Genomic DNA, 26,273 nt, shown 5'->3' on the forward strand with positions numbered 1-26,273 from the left:
TTTATAACGCCCTAGCTTGAAAGCAATTCAACACATGATGAGTGTTCAGTGCCATTTAGAGGTATGTTGATTTGGTTGATCGATACCCTGCAATACTTGCCCTAGCTTACTGGATTCAATTAGATTCTGCAACCAATTGTTTAATTACAGTAACAACTATGATTCACCATTTGAATCACAATATCATTACAGTTTTCTCTCTCTGTTTTTTTTTTTTCATTTCGAATGAAAAATGAGAAATAAATAACAATACTTTTAATAGATAGATAGATGAGTTCTTATATTCAATTGTTTGACACTTTTTTTGTAGCGGCAATTGTTTGACAGTCACATATTCCTTATGAGTTGTAACCGTTTGTCCAAGTATCTCTTCTGGTATGATCACTCCTGTTCGATGCTCATCACCACTTCGGTTTCCTTACTCTATGTGTTCCAGACTTTGAACATCTTTTAAGTCCTTGGACTGCAAATAGTCATTTAAGTGTTGATTACTTTTCTTCTCTTGTAATCATCCCTGAATACTTGGTTATTGTTCCACTGTGCCATGAACTCTTCAACCTTGTATCAATTAAGTTTTTGCAAAGGGTGAATGCAAGCTCCTAGACATGCCTATATATACATATAATGCATTGTAGTTATTTCTGAACAAACCTGTATATCGCATAGTTGTTTTACTGTTGCCACGTCTCTTGTTTGGGCAACATCTTTCACATTCATCAATAGCGTTTGATACTCATCATAACATGTTTCCTGAATCAACCAGTACATGCATGGTTAGTGTGAAACGAGAAACAGTATACTGATGTATGTTAGCTCCTTGTGCGTGCAGTTTAACATTTCATCAAATGAAATTACATATACCTGCGACTTAGGAGCCATTTGAATAAGATTATACATTATTTTCATCTGGGAATGAACATCTTCAAGCTCCTTCTGTAATGAAATAATGTCTTTTTTCACATGTTGCAATTTTGCTTCAAGTCTCATGACCTTTGTTTTGTACGCCATTTGACTCTTCTTCATTATCTCAAGGTCATATAAGTCATTCTAAAAATGAAGATTTTGTTAATAACATCCAACAATTAGTACGCACCAAAAATGATTTAAATTCGAAGATGGAAAAGAATTACCTTTACTATAGACTTTAAGGATTGCTTATAGCGACGCTGGCTTTCTTCTTGTCTTTTGTCCCAATACTCACTGCGTCTACCATAATAAGACGTTTTGGGTTCTTGTGCAGTGAAAATTTCCCTAGTTATCTTTAACTCTCTTAGTTTGTCATGGATTTTCATTTCTTCTTTCCTATTCTTGCTTCCATGTTGGATCCTTTGAGCCATACTTTTGATCTTTCAATTGATGAGTATATGGAGAAGGAAAGAAATATGATTAATTACCTAAAGTGATCAAGACGCACACATGCCAGCTATATATACACACACACACACATAACACATTTTGAAAAACCATATATACATACATACCAGATCGTTAAGCTCTTGTGTACCACAGGATGTCATTCCACCAATCTTTTTTGTAGAAAGAAGTTCTTCCTCAACTTGTTGCAAATATTCCATGTCCATCCGCCCTTTGTTTATCAACCTTCTTTGACAACGTTTTTGATCTGGTCTTATAGGTTTTGCAGCATCAATTTTATCTGTCAAATTTACGACTCTTGTAGGCACTGAACTTTTGGGGGGTTTGTCTCCAGCTATATAACTTTCGCTTCTCCTGATAGACTCACTTTTCCGTTTTATCAATGATTCACGGTTATAAATCGGTTTTAATTTCCAGATTATCTCCCCTTCATCTTCCTGTTTACCAATTTAGACACACATAAGTCGTATGTGAGTTTTCAAAACTATATTTGCATCATTTAATCTAATGAGAAACATGTACACAAGTTATACGAACCTTTAGCTGTTCAATTTCTTTATTGATACGACATCGAACAATAGTACTCAAAAATTGATATTTTTTCTTGGCCTCTTCTTTTTTGATTTCTTCAAGAGAAGGGCGAAACTTAACTATGTAAAATTGATGACTGCAATTTTCTCTATTTTCAACTTGTAATTGACAACCCATTTTCGTGAGAATCGAATTTAAGTAATGTTTATAAACTTCAACTTGTACCTACACAAGTGTATGTGAAATGTGATGATGTATTTTGTTGAATTATATAACTTGTGTTTATGAACCACATATATATACTTATTAGAAGTACTTGCAACTCACGGCCAACAAAGTCAACCAAGTATACTTAATTCTTAGAAATAGTTGCACCCCACGGCAAGAAAGTCAACTTAATTATTTTTGTGCCTCAGTTGGTGACATGTTTCTTGCTATAACAATATATGTATCTTTCAAAGTTTAAGGAGGAAAGGAAGTTAGCAGAAGCATAAGAATATTTACATCTTTTTATGTAGACTTAGCTGAAGATCTCATCTGTAATAGGTAGGCAGTTATTCGGTGCTACGTTAGATTCTGAATTTGGGTATGCATATAGCTTTTCTTCATAAGGTCATGTGTATGTGGGAAAATGGGTGGGTTGGATAAATTGCCATATTATATACGGATTTTGGGTTGAGCCATAAACACTTCTTCTATATTATTCAGAAAATATGTGTAATGGGATCACAAATATATGTTACTCCAATAGTTATCTATTCTTGACAAAATATACTATATAGGAACAAGGCTAATAGCATAGATTAGCGCCATAGATATGTTGATAAAAATGATATATCATAAGATAAGAATTACATCCTTTCTTAATACAAAGTGACGTGAATAATGATATGCAAGTTTTAAAGCATAATATACAAATATTAAAGCAATAATTTTAATAAAATCCCAACAACCCTCATATTTGAATTAATTGAATATGTATCAATACTCAGAAATGATATATTCTCTTAAAAACCAGCTTAAAAATCCCTTAAAAATCATAAGATTGTGACATCTGGATTCCACTCATTCTCTTCTCTATTTTATCCCTTGAGTTTATCATTTGTCATCATTTTATAATTAGAAGGATTAATAAACTATTTACTTACTAATTATTTTCCATAAGCAATTTATCAAATTTAAAACAAAAATATCAATTAAAAGATTGTTTTTCCCCCCAACATTTTTGGCTTTTACCCACACGTTTGGCTTTTAAGTGAACTCCTAGATCTAGGGATTGATCAGTTTCTTTCATTTTTTTAACTTTTAATTTATTTTATTTTATTTTATTTTATTTTATTTTTGATATTCTCACAATTTTTTAGTAGGACCACCCAATATACAAATCCATTTAAAATACTAATTCGATGTAGATATTTTTTTTTAAAAAAGTAATTCGATGTAGATATCTAATTACTTTTGTATGCAATAAATGGTTTGGAATTTGAAAAGATTAATTATTTATTTTCTTTTTATTTTATTTCTTTCTTACAAAAAATAAATTTCTCAACCACAAAAACGTATATAAAATGTTTTATAGGTTGTTATTATTTTATAGTTGTTTTTGGCAACCTTTAGTGTATATACACACATATATTCCACAGTATGGTTATGTTATCGCCTTTAAAAATATCTACGACATCACACAACCATGCTTATGCTTGCACATACCGATGTCGCACATCGTGCGACTCGCAACCACTTGGTTATAATGATGCGTATCACAACACTTAACATCCTCTCTACCATAAAAATAAAAAATAAAATAAAAAAAACAAATGTAATGACTGGTACACTTATTATGTAGCTACATTAATAAGTTCGGGATTTGCTAGTGCACCTATCTAAATTTATATTTAATGTGTATAAATTCAACCTAACAATTTTATATTTTTAAATGAATAGTTAATACATATTTACATATTTTAGGATGGTTGGACTTCATTAAATGCTTCTTAACTAGGGTACTAGGGGCATTAGTTATCAAATCCAATTTCAGATTAGAAAAAAACAAAGGATGTATGATCAAAGATTGTCGAGCTGCTATGGTAGATTCTCCCGATGGGAATGGAACTAGTCGAGACCCCCGACCACTCCAACCAAATTACACCTGTTTCAAGAACTACTCTCCTGGATTCATGTTCTTGCTCTATCGGATATTAACGACACTTGGACATGGAAGGCTGGTCCCTCTAGTTGTTTCTTTGTGAAGTCAATGAAAGCCCAATTACTATCCACCTCGCCGGCCTTTCCCATGGAATAAACTTGCCCCATTGAAAGTCAATATTATGGGATGATATGTGGCAATGAACAAATTACCAACATCGGACCTCTTCAACGTAACATTCCCTAAGTCATCAGCACTTGCCTGTGCAACACACTCACTGAATCATCCTGATAGCTCTTCTCGGAATGTAGTTTTGCAGACATGCTTTGGACAGTTGTCTTCCAATGGTGTAAGCTCCCACTCACAAAACCATCCCACCTGCAGGAACTCTCTGAAGTTTAAACTCTACAAAGCAACTGTGATAGACAGCAAAATAAGATCCCTCATCAACCTAATCATCCTATCCTGCTGCTAGACCATTTGAAAAATGATAAACGAATAATACAACCCCATCACTCCATTTTGCCCTTCAAGAAAGTCAAAGCAACAAGCTTCTTATGGAAATCCAATCGTATAAAATCACCGCTCATCAAATGGACACAATGGAGCAATTTTACCTTGTAAATGTAGGTTCTGTTTCTAATATTCTCATTACTTCTCCTTGTATCCAATAAAATTGGCAGTTTGAAAAAAAATTACAGCAATATACATTATTTGTTTAAGAAAAGCAAAGAAAAAAAGATACAAGAATATACAAGTAGGTTTTTATTGATCATTTTAGACCCTAATTTGCATCAGACAAATAAAATCTCACCTATAATTTAAGAGCATCAGGTATGGATACAGGATACAGAACTATCCAGACTGCCATCTCAGCGCCACGTCAATTTTCATCGTTTCATCGGTTTTGATGCTGAACCATCCAGAATGCATACCCTATGCTCTAACAAGTGACGACCGTGGGTTGGGTATTTGGGTCTCCAGTCCTCACTCTCAAAAACCCCTAGCTACTACATTTTCCAACATTCATCCATTCATCCCTATTCCCCCCAAAAAATCAAAATAACCAAAATCAAGATGTCAGAGTATGTACCGATAGAGATTCAGGCGAAATCTTGAAAAGGCTTCCTTCAAAGCCGTTGATCCAATTCCGATCAGTCTCAAAATCATGGAAGCGTTTGATCGACAGCCCCAATTTCATGGTTTCATACGCTGTTCGTCATCCTCAGCCCGACCGTTTCATTTTAAGGTATGCTCTTCCTGATTATGATCATATTGTTGAGGACCAATATTTGTTTTTTGTAGATAATGATGATGAAAATGATAATGATCATAATCATAATGGTTTTGTCCAACAAGATATTGTTCCTACCATTCCTGACCTCATTAAGAGAATTGAATCCAGTTCTAGTGTATTTGGTAGTTCTCATGGTTTGGTGTGCTTTGTCGGTGATTACGAATACCCTGATAACGATTCCTCTGAATTTGATGGAGAAAAAATGGTTGTTGTTTGGAATCCATCGATTGGGAAATCTGTTGGTATTCAAGTCCCAGAGATGTATTATTCCCCGAATGAAAACTATCGGATTGATGATGTTATTGGTTTTGGGGTTTGTCCTGTCACTCTTGATCCCACTATTCTCAAGATTGAATGCATTAATTATAGGAAGCAACTAAATGGCGGTATGCGTGGCACTGGTGTCCCTTGGAAAGTTCAAGTTTTTACTTTGAGCACTGGGACTTGGAGTATTCTATCTACCAATCTTCCCCGCGAATCGATAGGTTTATGTAATGGTCTATCTAGAGGGTGGTCTCAGGTCGTTATCGATAGGATCATTTATTGGGTTGCTTTGGATATGCTTCTTGATGCTGAATCTTAATCACATTTTCTGATCATATCTTTTGATTTAATTGCCAAAGAATTTAAAGAGATTAATCTCCCAGATAGTCTAACAAACGGGCTTTGTAGTATTGAGACTATATCTAAGCTACGGGAGTGTCTTGTTTTGCTTGAATTCCATAGAGACTATGGGACAAACCTAGAAGTTTGTTGTCTATGGATGATGAAGGAGCAAGGGTTTAGTGAATCGTTTACAAAGCTATACACCTTCAACCTACCAGATACCACAGTAAATACATTACTAGGATGTAGGAAGACCGGCGAGCTTATACTGGAGACAGGGTATGCTGATGTTGTAATTTATGAACCCAACTCAGAAACCATTGATAATCTTGAGATTGATGGAGTCGAACATACCTTCTCTATGTGTTCTTATAAGGACTCTCTGCTTTTGGTTGATCAATTAGATGGTTATATATATATCCGATAAGTCACTAATCACTAATAGATGATCTCATTAAAATATGCGGATGGATTTCCCCAGTGATGTACTACATCAGTGAGGGCTGCTTGTCATTAGTTAAGGCAGAATAATTACTTACATTTTGTGTAAGTGACTTCATTATTCTCTTCAAGTTTTAGACTTGGTTAGAATTTTTTGTTTTGCAAATGCTTGAATTATCAACACTCCATATGCTTAAAATTTTATGTGACATCTAAATGACAACTCTGAGTGTTTTTCATTTTGTGTGTGGGAACAGTTAATTTAAGCTTCTTTGCATATAGTTTTCTGATTTGAACATCTAATTTAAGCTTCTTTGCATATAGTTTTCTGATTTGAACAGTTAATTTAAGCTTCTTTGCATATTAAAATTACTTGATGTAGCTTACAGTTTTGAGCCAAAGCATTATGGTTACAGAAATTTCCACTATACTTGTGAGCTATATAAACCTCGATAGCAAATATGAGCAGCAGACCAGTAAGCTACTCTTTGATCAAAATACATCGGAAGCACTAACCAGCAACCACAACCATTAAAGGTAATTCTTGTTCTCTGAGCCACCGACTATTTTTCAACAGAATAATCACCACACAATAGTCAAATCACCACTTAATAGTCAAATCATCTAATTTTTTACTTTACTCCTCACAAAACAACCATACTCGAAGAATTACATAGTGACATGTTATACTAAGACTAGCAGCCCTACCATTTAAAGTAGTAGATTCAATTTGCAGCCCGTAACACAGTGGCTGAATCGAATCCCCTATGGATAATGAACCCAACTTAGATCTTTATAGGCTTTCCAACAGTAGTAATCTGTTTCAACACCCCACCATCCATGCACAATTTGAAAAGTAAAGTCAACTTATGTAACTATATGTAAACACATAATTACAACCCACAGGCAAAAATGTCAACTTAAGTATTGTTGTGCCTTTGTTGGTGAAATGTTTAATGTATGTATCCTTCAGAAGTTAATGAGGAAAGGAAGTTTATCAGAAGCAGAATATATATTCACAACTGGTTGTCGATTAGTCATTCGGACTATATATGTCAATGGGATATAGATCAAATGAAAAGGTACCTGAAAGAGAGAAGGTTCGTTTTTGATTTTTTTTTCATTTGTTTTTTTGTTTTTTTTTATCCTCTTTGATTATCTAATTCCATACAAAAAAATTTAAATTTTTTTTTCATAGAGCGTAGCTCGTAAGCTATAGGAAAAGCCTCTCAGTCTATGACGGAGCCATGATGGCTAAAGGGGAAGCCTGTTATGTACAGAACCAAGTGGTTTGTGGAAGTTGCAAAGATTCCTTACGAGTTGTTGTAACCATTTGACCCATTTACAAATTGTGTTTTGACCTATTACAATCTGAGATTGTAGAGGTCCAACATCTCCCTCCTCTCAGAATCTAAGTTCTGCTGCTGCTGCTGCTGTAATTACTCCTTTTCAATGCTGATTGCTGATCACCACTTGTGTTACTTGCCCGGTTTTTATCTTCTTTGTGTTCCAGACTTTGAACATATTCCTAGTCCTTGGATAGTAAATAATAATTTTAGCGTCGATTATTTTACTTTTCTGGTAATCTTCCCCTGAATGCTTGGTTATCGTTCCACTATAGAGCTAGCAATTTTTGACACGACCTGATAGCACGTTACGACACGACCTGGTTTTTTCGTGTTTCGTGTTTGGCCTTAACACGTTTCGTGTCTTAACAGGTCCAGACATGTTAAAACATGATAAGACAAGTAGTATATATGGACATTTTAAGACATGTTAATGACACGTCAAGACATGTTAAAGCACAATAAGATACGTTATCAGGACCCTTATCGTGTACCTTTTGAAAAGTTCCTTAAGAGGTCTCTTAACATGTCCCTTATGGTGTAACATGTTAAAAATCGTGTCGTGTTCGTGTTTGGAAATATTGACACGATTAACTATGGTGTCGTGTTCGTCTTTAACCCTATCGTGTTCGTATCTTATCGTGTCGGGCACCATATGCCAGCTCTATTCCACTGTGCCAAGAATGCTTCAACCTTGCATCAATTACTTTTTTTGCAAATGGTTAATGCAAGGTCTATGTTTGACAAAATATATGGCCAAGCTTCTAGAATGCCGACCACTCAATGATCCATATACAAGTCATGAGCGATAGCGAAGCCTAGAGAGACGAAAGCAGTAGCTTTTATGTTAGTTTTATGGACTTTTAATGCATTAAAATGATGTTTTTAAGTGTTTTCACCATTCTTATTTTAAAAGTGTTCTCACCTGAGTGTTACCCTATATAGAGTGGCTATCAAATGAGAACCAAATGTGAACACTTAAAAACTACATTTTGATGCATTAAAAGTCCATAAAACTGACATAGTGCATAACTAATTATTATTTAAGTGTTTAACAACACATTGATCCATCAAAATCGAAAAAATCACGTTTTTTGTTGGATGCATCATTTTGATGAATATGTATCCAAGATGGATGCACAAAACAAAAATGTGATTTTTTCGATTTTGACGGATCAATGTGTTATTAAACACTTAGATAATGATAATTAGTTAAGCACTATGTTAGTATTATGGACTTTTAATGCATCAAAATGATGTTTTTAAGTGTTCTCACCATTCTTATTTTAAAAGTATTCTCACCGGAGTGTTACCCTATATATATATATATAAGAACACATTTAAAATAAGAACACACTTATTACATCGATACATTTATAAATTTGATGTGAAAGGGAAAAAAAATTCTCACATACTTCTTAAGTTTAAAACTCTCGCTACATCTTTTGCAACTAAAATTCTAGACATGATTCATAATGATGAACGGTTTCTGATCCTAAAAAGAGAAAAAACGACTCATTATCGTCTTTAAGCAATGTTGTAAACAAAAGTTTTAAAGGCTATTATAAAGGCGTTATAATGCTTAAAGGTGGTCTGCTATTACATTATGTGTCTTGTAGGGTAATTTTAAAGGTTGCAGTCAATGAGGGTCAAATAATGAATTTAACGAGGTCGGGACCATGGATAATAGATAGATATAATTAATCTAATGATTATGTGTTTATTAGGTAACTTTGGTTTTGAAACCAATACAAATATCTTATGAAACAGAAAGATGATCTGGTTTAAATAAAACTACCAACGTTATGCGTAGGTACATTATTGTTGTAAGTTTTAAATAAATAAAAAAGTCATATAAAAATATATATAGGTATTTTTACATCATACCTCCCATAGCCCGGCTTATGTCGGGGGTACCTTGTTGTTGTTGTAGCTGATTTTTACACGGAGGTTTTGATTTATGTACGGAAATTGAATCGATTACTATGATACCCCTAGCTATGTTTTCCCTACTTTACTCTTTTACATTTATAGAATTTTCCAAACAACTTTTCACACAAGTAGTATATCAAAGAAAAAATAATCAACCCAAAAATTCACACACACACAAAAAGAATAGCACTATACAAATGAAGAGGGCTTTTATCGATCATTTTAGGTTTCTGGTCTGATTGTATAAAACTATAAAATATCTCAAAAACCCTAGCCTGTATCTTAATTATCCAAATGTCAGAGTATGTACCGATAGAGATTCAGGAGGAAATCTTGAAGAGGCTTCCTTTAAAGCCGTTAATCCAATTCCGATCGGTCTCAAAACCATGGAAGCGTTTGATCGACAGCCCCGATTTCATGGTCTCATACGCTGTTCGTCATCCTCAGCCCGACCGTTTCATTTTAAGGTATGGACTTCCTTATAATGGTCATGATGTTGATAATGATAATGATAATGATAATGATGTTGATAAAGATAATGATAATGATGGTGATGATCTTATTGAGGACCCATATCTGTTTTTTGTTGATGATGATGATGATGATGATAATGATAATGATAATGTTGGTAATGATGATGATGATGATGATGGTAATGATGATGATGATGATGATGATGATGGTGATGATCATAATCATAATGGTTTTGTCCAACAAGAAGATATTGTTCCTACCATTCCTGACCTCCTTAAGAGAATTCGATCCAGTTCTAGTGTAGTCGGTAACTCTCATGGTTTGGTGTGCTTTGTCGGTGACTACGAATATCGTGATGGTGAGTCGACTGAATTTTATGGAGCAATAATGGTTGTTCTTTGGAATCCATCTATACGGAAATCCATTGGTATCCAAGTGCCAGAGATGTATGATTTGCCCGGATGGACTCCATGAGGAGATTGTTAATGTTTTTGGTTTTGGGGTTTGTCCTGTCACTTTTGATCCTACTATTCTTAGGATTCAATGCATCGGGCAGCATCTAAAAGGTGATTTGCGTGGCATTAGCGTCCCTTGGAAAGTAAGAGTTTTTACTTTGAGCACTGGGACTTGGAGTATTCTATCTACCAATCTGCTTCGTGAATCGATAGGTTTATATATAGGTGAATATAAAGCGTCTCAGGTTGTTATTGACAGGTTTATTTATTGGGTTGCTTATGATTATATTCTTGATTATGAAGATTGTCGATCTCAATCACCTTTTCTGATCATGTCATTTGATTTGACCACCAAAGAATTTAAAGAAATAAATCTCCCAGATAGTTTAACAAACCAGGTTTGTAATATCGAGACTATATCTAAGCTAAGGGAGTCTCTTGTTTTGCTTGAATTCCATAGAGACTGTGAGACAAACCTAGAAGTTTGTTGTCTATGGATGATGAATGAGCAAGGTGTTAATAAATCGTTTACAAAGCTACACAACATCAACCTACCACATACCACAGTTCAAACATTACTAGCTTGTAGGATGACCGGCGAGCTTATACTGGAGACACACATAAGCTAAGGGGTGTATGTTGACGGCTGGCTTCGTCAACTACCGCTCGATCTAGAACTATGGTCGTAGACGGTGGTGATTGATTAATATTCTGATAGACAAGGGTATATGTTGTGTATTATTATTACTCTGAAAGTTGTGTACTTTTTTATAAATAAATTGTTTATTTTGTATAAATTGTTTGAGAGATAACTGAATAATATTAAATTAGTGTGATATTTTCAATCCACAAATGGTCTAAAATGATGTTGCTTGGTAGATTGACAACAATTGCCTTCAGGGCTTACGCTTGTATGATACGTCTTTTGCAAGGAGTTTCAGGGCTTACGCTTGTATGATACGTCTTTTGCAAGGAGTTTAAAATAACTTATTTTGTCCTGAACTTATTTTTAAAAGTTTACAATTTTAAATAATTTGTAGACTATCTGTTTAGAGTGTATATGATAAATAAGCTCCTAACAAATAAGATATTCTATAATTAGTTTACATATGTTATTTTACATTAGTCTTATAGTTCTATAAAAAAATTTTCTGATGAAAGGACTAAACTCCAAATTTAACAATGATGTCATAAAGTAACTAGATAAAAAAATAAATAATTAGTAAAAAATGTCTATGATGTCAAGTAAGATCTTCTTAAAAATATTGATGTCATCACAACCTTGCTTTATTTATACAAGAGATCTTTTTATTATATATCTAATCTTAATTTTTTAATTCTTTCTAGCTAATAATCGCTAGCTAAGTATTTTAATTATTTTTTGATAGGTATTTTTATTTTTACCTAAAAAAAACATATTCCAAATTGAACTTATGTATAAATTATAAAATTGATGACATAGAATTGAACTATTACTAAAAGAATCATAAAAGCATACATTAGATATTTAGAAAGAAATAAGTGACCAAGCATGTATACTTTTACAAAAGAGGAACACTTTTAATTAGTCATACTACATACAACGGCGACTTACAATTGACGTTTTAATTAAGGTCATGTTTTTTTTCCCAATATGAAGAATATAAGCCTGATTTTGTACACCCGAGTTCATTATATTCGTGAAATCATATCAATATCATAGATAATCAGTAGAAGTTAGAATCTTGGAAATATATAAATGGCCATGAATATTGTTTGGATGTTGCTAGTGATAGTTGTCTTTTTCAACCAATGTTTCCCTCAAGAGCAGGTCTTTGTACATATACATATATAGTAGAGGCTTTTATCAATATGAGATTAGCTCATTTGGTAGAGGCTTTTTTAAGGTTCGATCCCTGGCATAGGTGTTTCTAGAAGATCATTGAAGGTACTTTAAAAGTAGAGAAGTAAACAATTCTATTAAAAAAAATCCCTAATATAATGCTAACAAGTTTAAATATCTTTATTTGATAAACCTATAACAATTTTAAACATATTCTATACTTTACGCGGGAACTATGCTTTCTTGTTTTAAGACAAGTGTATTTAAATTAACGTCGTCACGGCACTTCGCACGATGCGTATTGCCGGTGTCGCATTGTGTGATCACTCATCTAGTATGTGTATATATATATATATATAGCAACATGAGTAAGATATTCATATTATTATTATTTTTCTTTGATACTCATACTATTACTATATATGCAACCTCAATTAGCTTTTGCTGGTTATGTTGTTGTGCATATATGGCCGGTGTTACAGGCTCAAGCCAAAAGTGAGGAAGATGGGAAACTGGAAGCTGTTGTTACTTCAAAACAGGATGTCGTAAATATCGGGTCCATTTAATTTGACTTTGGATTCGATAATAGGAAAGTTGCAAAAATCGCTTTAGAGGCTGCAGTAGAAAGTGTGAATGGTATATATGTCTTAAATTTGTTTATTGTTTTAATTTGGGTCGAGTAATAGATGCCCTTTGTTTATCAACATATATTGTCATGTGTTGATAGCAATTAAATTAGTGATAAATTCACAGCACATTTAAATATTTATGGCTTTAATCAGTTATACATTGTGATGTAACTGGCCTCTTTACAAGTGCAGTTCTATATTGATGACACCTAGGTCCATGGACCTAGGTTAGATTGAAAAAATTTTTATCATATATATGGAAAATTATTTTCAACGAGCACCTGTCCTTGTGCAACACACTCAATAAATCATCCCGACATTTCTTCTTGGAATGTAGTTCTACAGACATGCTTTGGACATTTGTCTTACAATGGTGTAAATTTTCACTCACGAAACCATCCCAGTTGCAGGAACTCTTTGAACTCCACAATGCACATGTGATCTACAGCAAAATAAGATCCCTTATCAACTTAATCATCCTATCTTGCTAGACTATCTGGAAAATCATAAACATATGTACTTTTTCTAGCAAAACCCAATCACTCTGTTTCGCCTTCAAGGAAGTCAAAACAACCAACTTCTTATGAATATCTCATATCAAACCACCGCTCATTGAATAAACACAACAGAGCAAATTTACCTTGGACTGTAGGCTTCTTTTTGTGATATTCTTATTATTTCTCCTTGTAGCCTTTTAGCTTCTTGTTAGTAACTAGGTTTTTGGCTCGTACGTTGCACAAGGTGACAAATTTTTTTGATAAATAAATAAATATAAAAACCAACTATCCTTAAAGAACAGTTATAATTCTTAGTGAAATTTTTGTAACATAAACATATAACCGGTGATGATTCCGGACAAAGTTGTTACATTTTTAAGTGAAACTTGTTAAGGAGACACCTACACCTGATGCTAATGGAGTGAGAATATAGGTAAAATGTATAATCCGGTGACATCTTATTGAAAATAAAAAATAGTTGAGAAAAGAAAAATATATATATATTACAAATAAATAAAATAATATGATAAAATAATAGCTTGGAAAGAGACCCATGATAAACAATTCTATTTTTTTGTTAGAATATATATAATTTCATACAAAGATAATTTTGACAAACCCAATATAAAGATTATTGCAGACAATTATATTATAGTTTTGAGTAAATTTATCTTAACGTGAGGGACGAAAATTAAAATTTCGGCATATGGTCTACATATATATTATAACAACTACCAATGTCGAAATCCGCAAAAAACATACACTCATTTAATTCATTCAATGTTCTAACACTTCATCCACCCGAGTCTTTATCTTTCATCATCCCAAAACATCAACTTCTTATTAATATAGGTAAATAGAATTAGGATTGATAAATAATATTTTTAGACATGATTCATAAATTAATATATTTAAAGTCTTAAAGGTATTTTTTTTATTAAACTAAAAAGTAGTTGCTCTAAATAACTTATTGATCAATTATAGCTCCCAAGTTTTAAAGTTGACTTTTGTTTTCGATTTTTACATTAACTTTACACTTTTTTATTTTTTATCACAAATTTACAATTTTTAACCAATAATTTCAATACAATAAATAAATAATAGTAGCTAAGTTATATCCAATAAAGGAATATATATTCATAATACATTTTATCATTTAAATAAAATTAATTAATTAAAAATAAATAAATTTAATGTAAATATATTAAGAGTAATTGTACTATTATTTTTTTAAATTTAAATAATTTAAAATTTATCATGACACATATAAGAAACATGACATGTAAAAATATAATTTTTCTAGGAAGCACAATAACATTGTTATATTTTAATTGAGATATTTATGGTATGTTTCATTTAAAAATAAAATATCATTTCTCGTAGTGTAAAATAAAAATGTACCATGTGTAACAATAAATGTATAAAATGATAGTAACATATTATGATTTTTTAATATTTATATATCACTAAGTATGTCACAATCTATAACTTTAATAGACATGTTATGATTTTGTAATATTCATTTATCGCTAAACATGTCACGGACTCACGGTAAACAACTACGTAGACATATTTTTAGAAATATATCAATATAAACTCAAAGTTTTAACATATAGATGAATTTTTAATTACTAAAAATAGTAAACTAAAATTTAAATTATAATAAATTAATATCAAATACTAAAAAAGTCATAAGCCCTGTGTATTAATGTCAGGCCTCAAATATATTTCATTAGCATCGATAAATTGATATATTAAATTGTGATTGATAAGTTTTTAACACATATGAATTATTCGTGGATATTAATGTCACAAATTAACTTGTCATTTTTAAATATGAAAAATATAATAGCTATATTTAATTCTGTGTGTATACAAAGTAAAACATCTTAAACAAATGGTATACTGGCATTCGAGCAGCTTGCAGTTTCCACAAATGCAGGTTCGAAACATGGAAAAGCAACTTTTTGATAATTTAGCTTCAATATTGTTTTAATTAATTATTGGGTATACATTAATTTAAATTTAAATGCCAAACAGGATATAACATGTATGTACACGTGTCATCTTTTTAAAAAAACTAACATAATTTATATATATAGAGAAATAGAGATTTATGCAATAAAATTAATATTTGACAAAAAAAAAATAAAAATACAGCACTATACATACCTTCTTCTTTTTTATATATATATATTTTAGGGTTATTTACTGAAATGGTATCTGGACTATCCACCATATTACTGATTTCATACCTATAACTTTAAAATTACTCTCATCATACCCCAACTTATCAATTCTCCACACAGATGATACCTGACCTGACGGGCGTCAGTTTGACCGTTAAGTTGGGGTATGACTACCGTAAATTTTAAAGTTTTAGGTATGAAACCAGTAACATAGTGGATAGTCCATGTGTTATTATTATTATTATTATTATTATTATTATTATTATTATTATTATTATTATTATTATTATTATTATTATTATCATTATTATTACCATAATTTCTTGTAAATCCTATTAATTTCTAATGGAAGTGATGTTTTTACTATTATTATTATTATTATTATTATTATTATTACTACTATTATTATTATTGTTGTTATTATTATCATGGTTGTTGTTGTTTTTTTTTTTTAATTACACAAAGTATTATTTAGAAATAAATAATTTTAAAAAGTACATTGATATTTTTTTGTAAATATTTACTTTTATCTTATAAAAGAATACTTTATTTTTATAAAAAAGCTATTGTAAATATTTATTTTTTATTAAAAACTATTAATTTATCAAATTATAGATCCATGATGATTTTATTTATTTCATATTTATTTATTTATTATATATTAAAAAAAAGTAAATCGAAAGCAGTACATTAATTTCATGTAAAGCATTGATAAATGTACTTTAAGTCTTGAATGGATACCATCACATGGAGTTGATTAAATCTGTTTTGAGCTTATTCAAACCTTACATAGTAGTTGTACGGGTATTAATGCAATAAAAGAAATTATGATATTTTTTCCGGTTTACTCCTTTAAAAAAAATTGAAATTTTTTTTTTATAAAAATAAAAACTTTGTACTAAAAATGATCTTTATAAAATAAAATATTATTTTATTAATTTTTTTTATATAAATAATAGTATTTGATATATTAATAGTTTTTAATTAAAATAAATAAATATTTACAATAATTTTTTTTATAAAAATAAAGTTTTTTTTTATAAAATAAATATAAACATTTACAAAAATATACCAATGTACTTTGTGTAATTAAAAAACAACAACAACAACAACAACAACAACAATAATAATAATAATAATAATAATAATAATAATAATAATAATAATAATAATGGTTAATTACATAAATGATATCTGGACTATCCATCATATTACTGGTTTCATACCTAAAACTTTAAAATTTACGGTAGTCATACCCCAATTTAACGGCCAAACAGACGCCCGTCAAGTCAGGTATCGTCCGAGTGGAAAATTGATAAGTTGGGGTATGATGAAAGTAATTTTAAAGTTATAGGTATGAAATCAGTAATATGATGAATAGTCCGGGTACCATTTCAGTAAATATTCCTATATTTTAAAGTAAAATTACAACACTATAAAAGTGGGCTATTATTGATTATTTTAGACCCTAATTGCATAAGACAAATAAAATCTCAGTATCTCACCTATAATTTAACAAGCGACGACCGTGGGTTGGGTATTTGGGTCCTCAGTCCTGACTCTCAAAAACCCTAGCTACTACATATTTGAACATCATCCATTCATAATCCCCCAAAATATCAAAATAAAAATAAAAATGATCAAAATCAAGACGTCAGAGTATGTACCGATAGAAATTCAAGAGGAAATCCTGAAGAGGCTTCCTTTAAAACCGTTAATCCAATTCCGATCCGTCTCAAAACTATGGAAGCGTTTAATTGACAGCCCCGATTTCATGGTCTCATACGCTGTTCGTCACCCTCAGCCCGATCGTTTCATTTTAAGGTATGCACTTCCTGATTATGATCATATTGTTGAGGACCAATATGTGTTTTTTGTAGATAATGATGATGAAAATGATAATGATCATAATGGTTTTGTCCAACAAGATATTGTTCCTACCATTCCTGACCTCATTAAGAGAATTGAATCCAGTTCTAGTGTAGTCGGTAGTTCTCATGGTTTGGTGTGCTTTGTCGGTGGTTACGAATACCCTGATGATGACTCCTCTGGTTTTGATGATTTATCTGAATTTGATGGAACAAAAATGGTTGTTCTCTGGAATCCTTCTATACGGAAATCCGTAGGTATTCCAGTCCCAGAGATGTATGAATCCCCATATGATGACTATGAGATTGATGATGTTATTGGTTTTGGGGTTTGTCCTGTCACTTTGGATCCTACTATTATCAAGATTAAATTTATTAACCGGAAAATGAATGAGATGCCTGACATTAGTGCCCCTTGGATAGTTCGAGTTTTTACTTTGAGTACTGGGACTTGGAGTGTTCTATCTACCAATCTGCCTCGCGAATCGATAGGTTTATCTACAGGTTTATCTGGAAGGTCTCAGATCGTTATCGATAGGTTTATCTTTTGGCTTGCTTATGATTATATGCTTCTTGATGCGGAATCTCAATCACATTTTCTGATCATATCTTTTGATTTAATTGCCAAAGAATTTAAAGAGATTAATCTCCCAGATAGTCCAACAAACGGGCTTCGTGAAATTGAGACTATATCTAAGCTACGGGAGTGTCTTGTTTTGCTTGAATTCCATAGAGACTATGAGACAGACCTAGAAGTTTGTTGTCTATGGATGATGAAGAAGCAAGGGATTAGTGAATCGTTTACAAAGCTATACACCATCAACCTACCAGATACCACAGTAAATACATTACTAGGATGTAGGAAGACGGGTGCTCTTATACTGGAGACACGGCAAGACTACGAAAACAATGCCGAAGTTCAACTTTACGAACCCAACTCAGAAGCCATTGAGAATCTTGAGATTCATGGAGTTGATAATACCTTCTCTATGTGTTCTTATAAGGACTCTTCTCTGCTTTTGGTTGATCAGTTAGATGGTTATATATATCCGATAAGTCACTAATCACAAATAGATGATCGCATTAAAAGATGCGGATGGATTTCCTAAGTGATGTACAACATCAGTGAGGGACTGAGGGCCACTTGTCATTAGTTAAGGTAGAATAATTCACTTTCATGTCTCATATTGTGTAAGTGACTTCATTATTCGGTTTAAAATTTGGCTTGGTTAGAAGTTTTTGTTTTGCAAATGCTTTAAGTATCAACACTCCTTGTTTTAGTGTTGTATTTCCAAAAGGATTCCATATGCTTCAAATTTGATGTGATATCCAAATGACAACGCTTGAGTGTTTTCATTTTGTGTGCGGGAACTGTTAATTTAAGCTTCTTTGCATATAGTTTTCTGATTTGAACAGTTAATTTAAGCTTCTTTGCATATTAAAATTACTTGATGTAGTTTACAGCTTTGAACCAAAGCATTTTGGTTACAGAAATTTCCACTATACTTTGTGAGCTATATAAACCTCGATAGCAAATATGAGCAGCAGATCAGTAAGCTACTCTTTGATCAAAATACATCGGAAGCACTGACCAGCAACCACAACCATTAAAGGTAATTCTTTGTTTTCTGAGCCACCGACTATTCTTCAACACAATAATCACACCACATAATATTCAAGTAAAGAACTCTTAATTTGTTCTGCAACAGAGTATAACCACCAATCATCTAATTTTTTACTTTATTCCTCACAAAACAACCATACTCAGAAGAAATACATAGTGACATGTAACATGTTATACTGACTAGCAGCCCTACCATTTTAAGTAGTAGATTCAATTTGCAGCCCGTAACACGGTGGCTGAATCAAATCCCCTATGGATAATGAACCCAACTTAGATCTTTATAGGCTTTCCAACAGTAGTAATCTGTTTCAACACCCCATCATCCATGCACAATTTGAAAAGTTAAGTCAACTTATGTAACTGTATGTAAACACATAATTGTAACCCACAGGCAAAAAAGTCAACTTATGTATTGTTGTGCCTTTGTTGGTGAAATGTTTAATGTATGTATCCTTCAGAGTTTAATGAGGAAAGGAAGTTTATCAGAAGCAGAATATATATTTACAACTGGTTGTCGATTAGTCATTTGGTGCTACAGTAAATTCTGAATTTGGGTAATGCATAAAGCTTTCGTTGATAGGGTCTGTGTATATGGGAAAACGGGTGGGTTGGGTAACTGGTCATATATTAGATTCGGCTTTTGAGTTGAGCCATAAACACTTCTTTTATACAGCATACACTTAATATATGTTTAACTAGTGTTCAGGCCCGTCCAATGGACGGGTAGTCTCAAAATATATTAATCAAAGTTAAAAAATTGGAATTCAAAACAGATTCAAAATAATCATAGTCCATATACTAAATTATCAGAATCTTACCATAGCAAAATTCAACTTTTTATCTAAAAGCTTATAGAAAGACATAATCGTAAATCTTAAGTATACACCATTAATGAGCTACTTTCAAAACAGAATCAAAATAATCAAAGTCAATATATTAAAGTAATCAGAAACCTACTCATAGTAAATTTAGACTTTATATCTAAAAGGTTATAGAAAGATATAATTGTAAATCCTAAGAGTTAATATAGGTTACAAATACAAAATTTAATATATAATATTTAGATTAGTTAAGTCATATATCACAACTTAATCAATACGAAAGCTAAAGAAGAAACATATGAAAATTAACTCAATATAAATATTGATTCCAGTTTACCTATTTTTTTTCAAATTTAGTTAAATAAAAAATTTACAGCTTCTTATATTCTAAAAGTGTAAACTATATAATTTGAAAAATACATACCAATTTATCAACAGATACCATCTCGAACGTTTTGATTTTCTTCGGGTTGTTTCACTCCGAAACAGTCCATACATGCACAACACGGAGTCGTAAATGATTGTTAACATGTGTTGGTTTAAGATCTTATAGATGAACTAATGTGCTCATATTTTTTGTTGTAAAAGAATAAGCCATAACGAACCTATAATAGACAACAAACTAAATTAAAAGAAATAATAATAACAATAACATAAGAATTCAATGCTAAAAAATAATAATAATGATTAATTATGTGCAAAGTATATAAAAAGAAAACCCTTTTTATAGTTGATCGTAGCTTCTTTTTTTTGTCGTACGTGAGTTATATTATAGATTACCAATAAAACCGAAAAGTGTAAATTATTTATTTTTAAAATTGGGTGAAATTGTAAATTGATGATGGAAAACTAACAGTGTAAATTAATTATTTTTAAGTGTAAATTTGTGATGGAAAATCAAAAAGTATAATTAATTATTTTTAAATTGGGTTAAAGTGTAAATTGGTGATGAAAAATCAAAAAGTGTAAGTTAATTATTTTTAAATTGGGGTTAAAGTGTAAATTGGTATTGTGAAACCAAAACGTGTAAATTAATTATTTTAGATTGGGGTTAAAGTGTAAATTGTTGATAGAAAACCAAAAAGTGTAAATTAATTTAGATTGATATTAAAAAATTAGATGACTAATAAGGAGAGAGGATTAGGCTTTAGGAGGGAGATTAAGGATGCCAAGTGTACCCCCAACCCCCTCTTTTAGTTTTATCTCCCCTCTTTTAGTTATATTATAGATAAGATCACAAAAACTATATATGTCAATGCAATAGTTATCTATACTGGAAAATAACACTATATAGAATAGATGAAACATACAGACGCATTTCCATGGGGCAAAACACATTTGGAAATTATCATAAGCAAAGTTCTTAAAAACAAAGCTAAGTAATATAAATGAAATTGCCAATATACACATAACCTAAGAGGTGTATGTCGGCAACTGGCTTCGTCAACCGCCGCTCAAGAATTATGGTCTTGTACGGTGGTGATCTATATATATATAAGGCTATCAGAAAGCGCTCGGGTGACGCTCTCTGAGCCCGCCATGTAAGCTTTTTCTGATGTGGCGTTACCAGAGCGATTCGTATGCCACGTTAGCAGCCACATCAGCATTGTGTAGGGTCCACATATGACGTAAATACACCCTTTATTTTTATAAAAAAGGGGTTTTTGGGTTTCGAACCCGAGACCTTATGTTTGATAGCTCAGCATGTTTACCAGTTCAACCAAGGTGGTTTTGTTAATGATTCTCAAACTTACTAATAATAACATTCATTCACACGGCTTTTTTAAAAAAAAACATCCAGAAGATCCCTTTACCTGCCTTCTGCCTTCCTTATTTTGAGTTTTTCGAATTTTTTCATCCCCGAAAATCTTTCTTATTTGCTCCCCAAATCTCTTCCTAGTTTATATCTTACCGATATATTTTCGTTATATTTTCCAGGCTTGTATTGGATTAACTATGTTTGTTTTATTTTTGTAGTTTTTATTCCATGAGCCTCAGCGTTTTTGAATAGGAAAAGATAACCTCAAATTTGGGGGTTTTATATTAGATGGCTTTTATCCCAATTTTTAAGAACGAACCCTAGCCTCATCAGTCATCACTGCAGTGATTCCAAGACAGGTATGTTTTATTTTAATAAAAAAAAATTCAGCTATTGCTTCTTGTGTTTTTATGAATGGATTTTGGTTAATTCATAGTTATAGTTCGTTTACAATCGAATCGTTGTTCTCTTTTTAATCTACTCTTTGTTGGTGTTTCCTGTTGTACACTACATGTCAAGATAGATAAAATTAGGTTCTTTTCATATAAATGTGTTATAATTTCTTTTGTTATAGCCTTTTTTTTGTGGTTAACTCATATTTATAATGGATTTTGGTTAATTTCATAGTTATAATTTCATGCTTAATTTTGTTTAGTTTGGTCGTGATAAAAAAATCAATTAGATCAGGTTTTGACCCACCTCCTTATAATCCAAAATATTATCACTTTTTATGGATATATATGGTGGAAGGTTTTAAGTAGGATACACATAATAAATTTTCGGGAAAACTTATGCGTTATTCATTGGATTGCCGTATAGCAATGCATATAGCTGCTCTCTTTTTTCTTACATGTATTTAGTTAGAGTGTGATGTTAACAGGAGAAAAGTTTGATAACTGGTTTAATGAGTATAGATTAAGAAACCAGACAGACCTATAGGTGGGTATGGACGATTCATGATTTAATGGGTATCAATCATGTTTCCAAACCATTCCTTCAAAACAGACATACCCAAACACTATTGGGCCTATGCCCTCAATAAACCTACATTTTTTTTTTGCTGTAAAAGTTGCTTTCGCATGTCAACTTTGTCTTTTGTTTCTTATATTTGGGTGAAACTGTCGTTAATCTTGAAACATGTGTTCTGAATTTACTTGGCTTATGATATTACTGTGTTTCTGTGTGTTGCCAATTTAATATGTATCATAGCTGAATTCAGATCAGTTTCGAACAAAGATATTGGTGAGTTACGTCAAACCAACGTAAAATAAAGATAGTGGTGTGCTTTTTTGGCAATTTAGTCTTTTATTTAAGGATTCTTTTTTCTTTATCATGATCCTTAAATAAAGATGTTAGAATATCAAATATGATTTACCTTCCATTAATTATATGTGATTTTTGGTTTGAAGTGACTTAGAAGGTTTTTTTAATTTCATAAGTGAAAACACTTTGAATGGCTTTTAAAATCCTCATTTTTCTTTTAAATCTTTTTTGGTTTTACCTAAATTATTCACTAGAAATAAGAAGTTAACCCAAATCAAGCTGGTTGTAACTTGTAAGTAACATGGCATTTTTGCAAACTCCTACTTTATGATATTTCAAATGATGAGTATAGTGAATTAATATACTTTTCACTTGCAGATGATTATGGGATAAGGTGGATTCTTTGCAGCTCATGGTTCGGGAAAATTCTGATAGCTTTGTAAGTTACTTGACAAAATTGGCTTCTTCAAGATAATAATATTTTGTACCGTTATTGCTTTACAGTCATGGTAGGCGTTAATTAGTATCCGCTAGCAATATTCTTGAACTATAGTTGGTTCAATTTCCCTGTAACACAACTACACGAGACTTTAGATACTCACCATACTTTTCATACGGTGGAACTATAGTAGAAAGTAGTTCATTGACTATGAGCTTAGGCAGTATCACATCATACAATGGAAAGGAATGATATCTTATTAAATGTAGATTATAGAAAATTATGGTCGACCATTAATGTAGCCATAGTAGGTCCTCATTGACAATGTTAGTTAAGACACTTGAGCTCTGTTCTGGACTAAAGTTGAATCTATCCCAAATTGACACATTTATCTCATATCTAAAGGCATTGAAATCACCACCCTGCTCATCTTTTACTTTGTCTTACACGTGTACTCTTTTGTGGGCGAAAATAAGCTCTTATGTCTTAAGTGGTTTATTAAAAGTTGCACAATGGTTTAGAAATTGCACTAAAGTCATTTATGAGGTTTTAGTATTTGACAACAAATAAAGAAAACAGATTTAGTAGCTACATTATGTACTATCTACATATATGACACAATGGTTTAGTAGCTGCATATATCGTACAGTGATTTAGTAGCTGGATTTGAGAGACCTCTATCAATCGGTCTAGTATAAATCTGGATTTGGGAGACCTCTATGTATGGTAATTTTAGCAGCTACTAAATCCTTGCAACCTATTGATCGAAGCTGCAAGAATATCTAAATTCTTATAACCAGCTACATTATGTACAATTTTATAGTGAAACTCATCTACGTTTTTCTTTTTTAACTTGATTTAACTTTAGCTTTTAGGTTATTGGTTATTAAAATTGAACTTAAAATACTTGAGTTTTTGTGCAGTGTTATCATTATGACAGGTTTCTAATGTCAATGTTGGTTGGTTAAGTTGACCCAGATACCGAGAAAAATAGCATCTTTGAATGTATTACGTGATTGGTCTAATCCAGTTTCTCATAAACGATAGTTTGCCATTGAAGAAAGAACGAGGGTCACTTATGGAGCATGTCGGGTTCCAATCTAAACAGAAGACTTTCTTTAATATGATTTTGAGGTGGATAATCCATAGAAAAACTTCAAGGAGCGATTATCATTCCATTAGCATGGATAAATGTAAAGATCATATTCATGTTGTTTTGGTATACTTTTTTTGTGCAACAAATATCCTTGAAATCTTTTGTAATAACTAGGGGGTAAAGCTCGTGTCGCACGGCTTGGGTAATAGCATATTCGTTTTATGTTATACATGCATTGGTTTACATAAGAGAAACTCGTAAGCAAATAAGCTATCTCCGGTTATGATCATAATACATGTTACGGAAAGTGTTGTCAATGGTAACTTTACATCCGGCAAGTCTGTAGTTTAAGAGTATATCAAAAGCACAGCTTTAACTCACGACCGACTGCCCTTTTTGCTTATGCATGGTAGGATACAACAAAGATTATGAAACATACAACAGTTGGTTAAGTTACATACTGTAAATTAACAATTACAACCCACCCGTAGTGAACTGCAATATCAAAATTTGAGGGTGTTAGAGGTGACAAAAAAAAAAACAAAAAAAAGACCAGTTCACAAAACATGCCATCCTTCAACAAGGATCATTTGTTTTAGCAGCCTTCAAAGTAGATGGTGTCTCCAAGAATGGGTTTGGCCTCCATATCCGTATTCGATGAGTGAGTCAACTATGCCCTCAAGTTCTCAACCTCTGCCCGGTGCAAGAGAGTCAAGTTCATACAAAAAGATGTTCGAGTTGTCGAGCCTGCAAAACAACTCATTCTCAATTTCTCATATAGTGAACATTTTAAGCTCGAGACGAAAGATCTGACGTATCCATTGACGAATGGCTTGATTAATTTGGGTTGAATGGATCGAATAAAGGAGTCAAACACGTTAAAAGTCCCTCAATAATGCATTCTTTGTGCGTAAAATTTATTAAACCGTTTTATAATAAGGCCCAATTTTAACCACCCTCAAACCCATATACCACCTCCAAGTTAGCGCACCAAAATGAGTGCTGATTGATTAAATAGAGCAATTCACCTTAGATCAACTCACCTCGTGAATGTCAAGACATCAAAACTTTGTCAAGTATACAACTTGATTTGAGAGACCTCTCTATTAATGGTATTTTTAGAAATTGCACTAAAGGGAATAGTAAAACTAGATTAACCGTTAACAACATATATGAAGTATTATAAGGATTACAGCATGTCATTTGCGAAGAATTGTGTAAAAAATAAAATAGACCGTTGTAACGCACGGGTTTCACCTAGTTGATTAATATTCTAGTAAACAAGCGTATAACATTTATATAATGCGTATTATTATTACTTTATTAGTTGTGCACTTTTTTATAAATAAATTTTTTATTTTTTATTTTGTATAAATTGTTTGAGAGATACCTGAATTATATTAAATTGGTGTGATATTTTCAATTCACAAATGGTCTAAAATAAATTTTTGCTTATTTTCTTCAATATCTGAATACTGTACGATGTTGCTTAATATATTGACAACAATTGCCTTCAGGGCTTACGCTTGTAGGATAGTCTTTTGCAATATATTCATGTGAAACCACTAAAATTGGTAAAACCTAAGGGCTCAATCTCAACCCTTGGATCAAATTTAATGAATATTCAAGATTAAAGGGAAATCTTCATCTCCGGTCGTTTTCCG

At 31.9% G+C, this 26,273-nt stretch overlaps 2 protein-coding genes and 1 long non-coding RNA gene across 8 annotated transcripts; 2 read left to right on the forward strand and 1 right to left on the reverse strand.

Annotated features, from left to right (window-relative positions):
* Positions 1 to 53: 53 nt before the first annotated feature.
* On the reverse strand, positions 54 to 2,154 carry LOC122603598 (proton pump-interactor BIP131-like). The gene is made up of 6 exons (XM_043776347.1): positions 1,912 to 2,154; positions 1,482 to 1,811; positions 1,131 to 1,346; positions 862 to 1,047; positions 652 to 750; positions 54 to 558 (listed from the first exon to the last, which is right to left on the reverse strand). Exons 1-6 carry the CDS (start codon positions 2,080 to 2,082, stop codon positions 478 to 480), a joined length of 1,083 nt encoding a protein of 360 aa, XP_043632282.1. The 5' UTR covers positions 2,083 to 2,154; the 3' UTR covers positions 54 to 477.
* Positions 2,155 to 4,955: 2,801 nt separating this feature from the next.
* On the forward strand, positions 4,956 to 7,968 carry LOC122605554. 2 transcript variants are annotated; one of them, XR_006324636.1, is made up of 3 exons: positions 4,956 to 6,932; positions 7,369 to 7,495; positions 7,594 to 7,968. It is a non-coding gene; the product is annotated as an uncharacterized LOC122605554 (long non-coding RNA). The 2 variants fall into 2 exon arrangements; XR_006324637.1 differs by having other exon boundaries at positions 7,369 to 7,477.
* A 9,286-nt stretch (positions 7,969 to 17,254) lies between these two features.
* LOC122602701 (F-box/kelch-repeat protein At3g23880-like) lies at positions 17,255 to 24,863 on the forward strand. Of its 5 annotated transcripts, none has more exons than XM_043775287.1 (5): positions 17,255 to 18,766; positions 19,065 to 19,220; positions 22,030 to 22,170; positions 23,453 to 23,513; positions 24,437 to 24,863. In XM_043775287.1, exon 1 carries the CDS (start codon positions 17,376 to 17,378, stop codon positions 18,669 to 18,671), a length of 1,296 nt encoding a protein of 431 aa, XP_043631222.1. In that variant the 5' UTR covers positions 17,255 to 17,375; the 3' UTR covers positions 18,672 to 18,766; positions 19,065 to 19,220; positions 22,030 to 22,170; positions 23,453 to 23,513; positions 24,437 to 24,863. The 5 variants fall into 5 exon arrangements, 4 of the variants coding, with proteins under 4 accessions (XP_043631222.1, XP_043631226.1, XP_043631225.1 ...); XM_043775291.1 differs by having other exon boundaries at positions 24,483 to 24,863; XM_043775290.1 differs by having other exon boundaries at positions 19,072 to 19,220.
* Positions 24,864 to 26,273: the final 1,410 nt, after the last annotated feature.

Source organism: Erigeron canadensis, chromosome 6, assembly GCF_010389155.1.
Source record: "Erigeron canadensis isolate Cc75 chromosome 6, C_canadensis_v1, whole genome shotgun sequence".
NCBI classification, from domain to species: Eukaryota; Viridiplantae; Streptophyta; class Magnoliopsida; order Asterales; family Asteraceae; genus Erigeron; species Erigeron canadensis.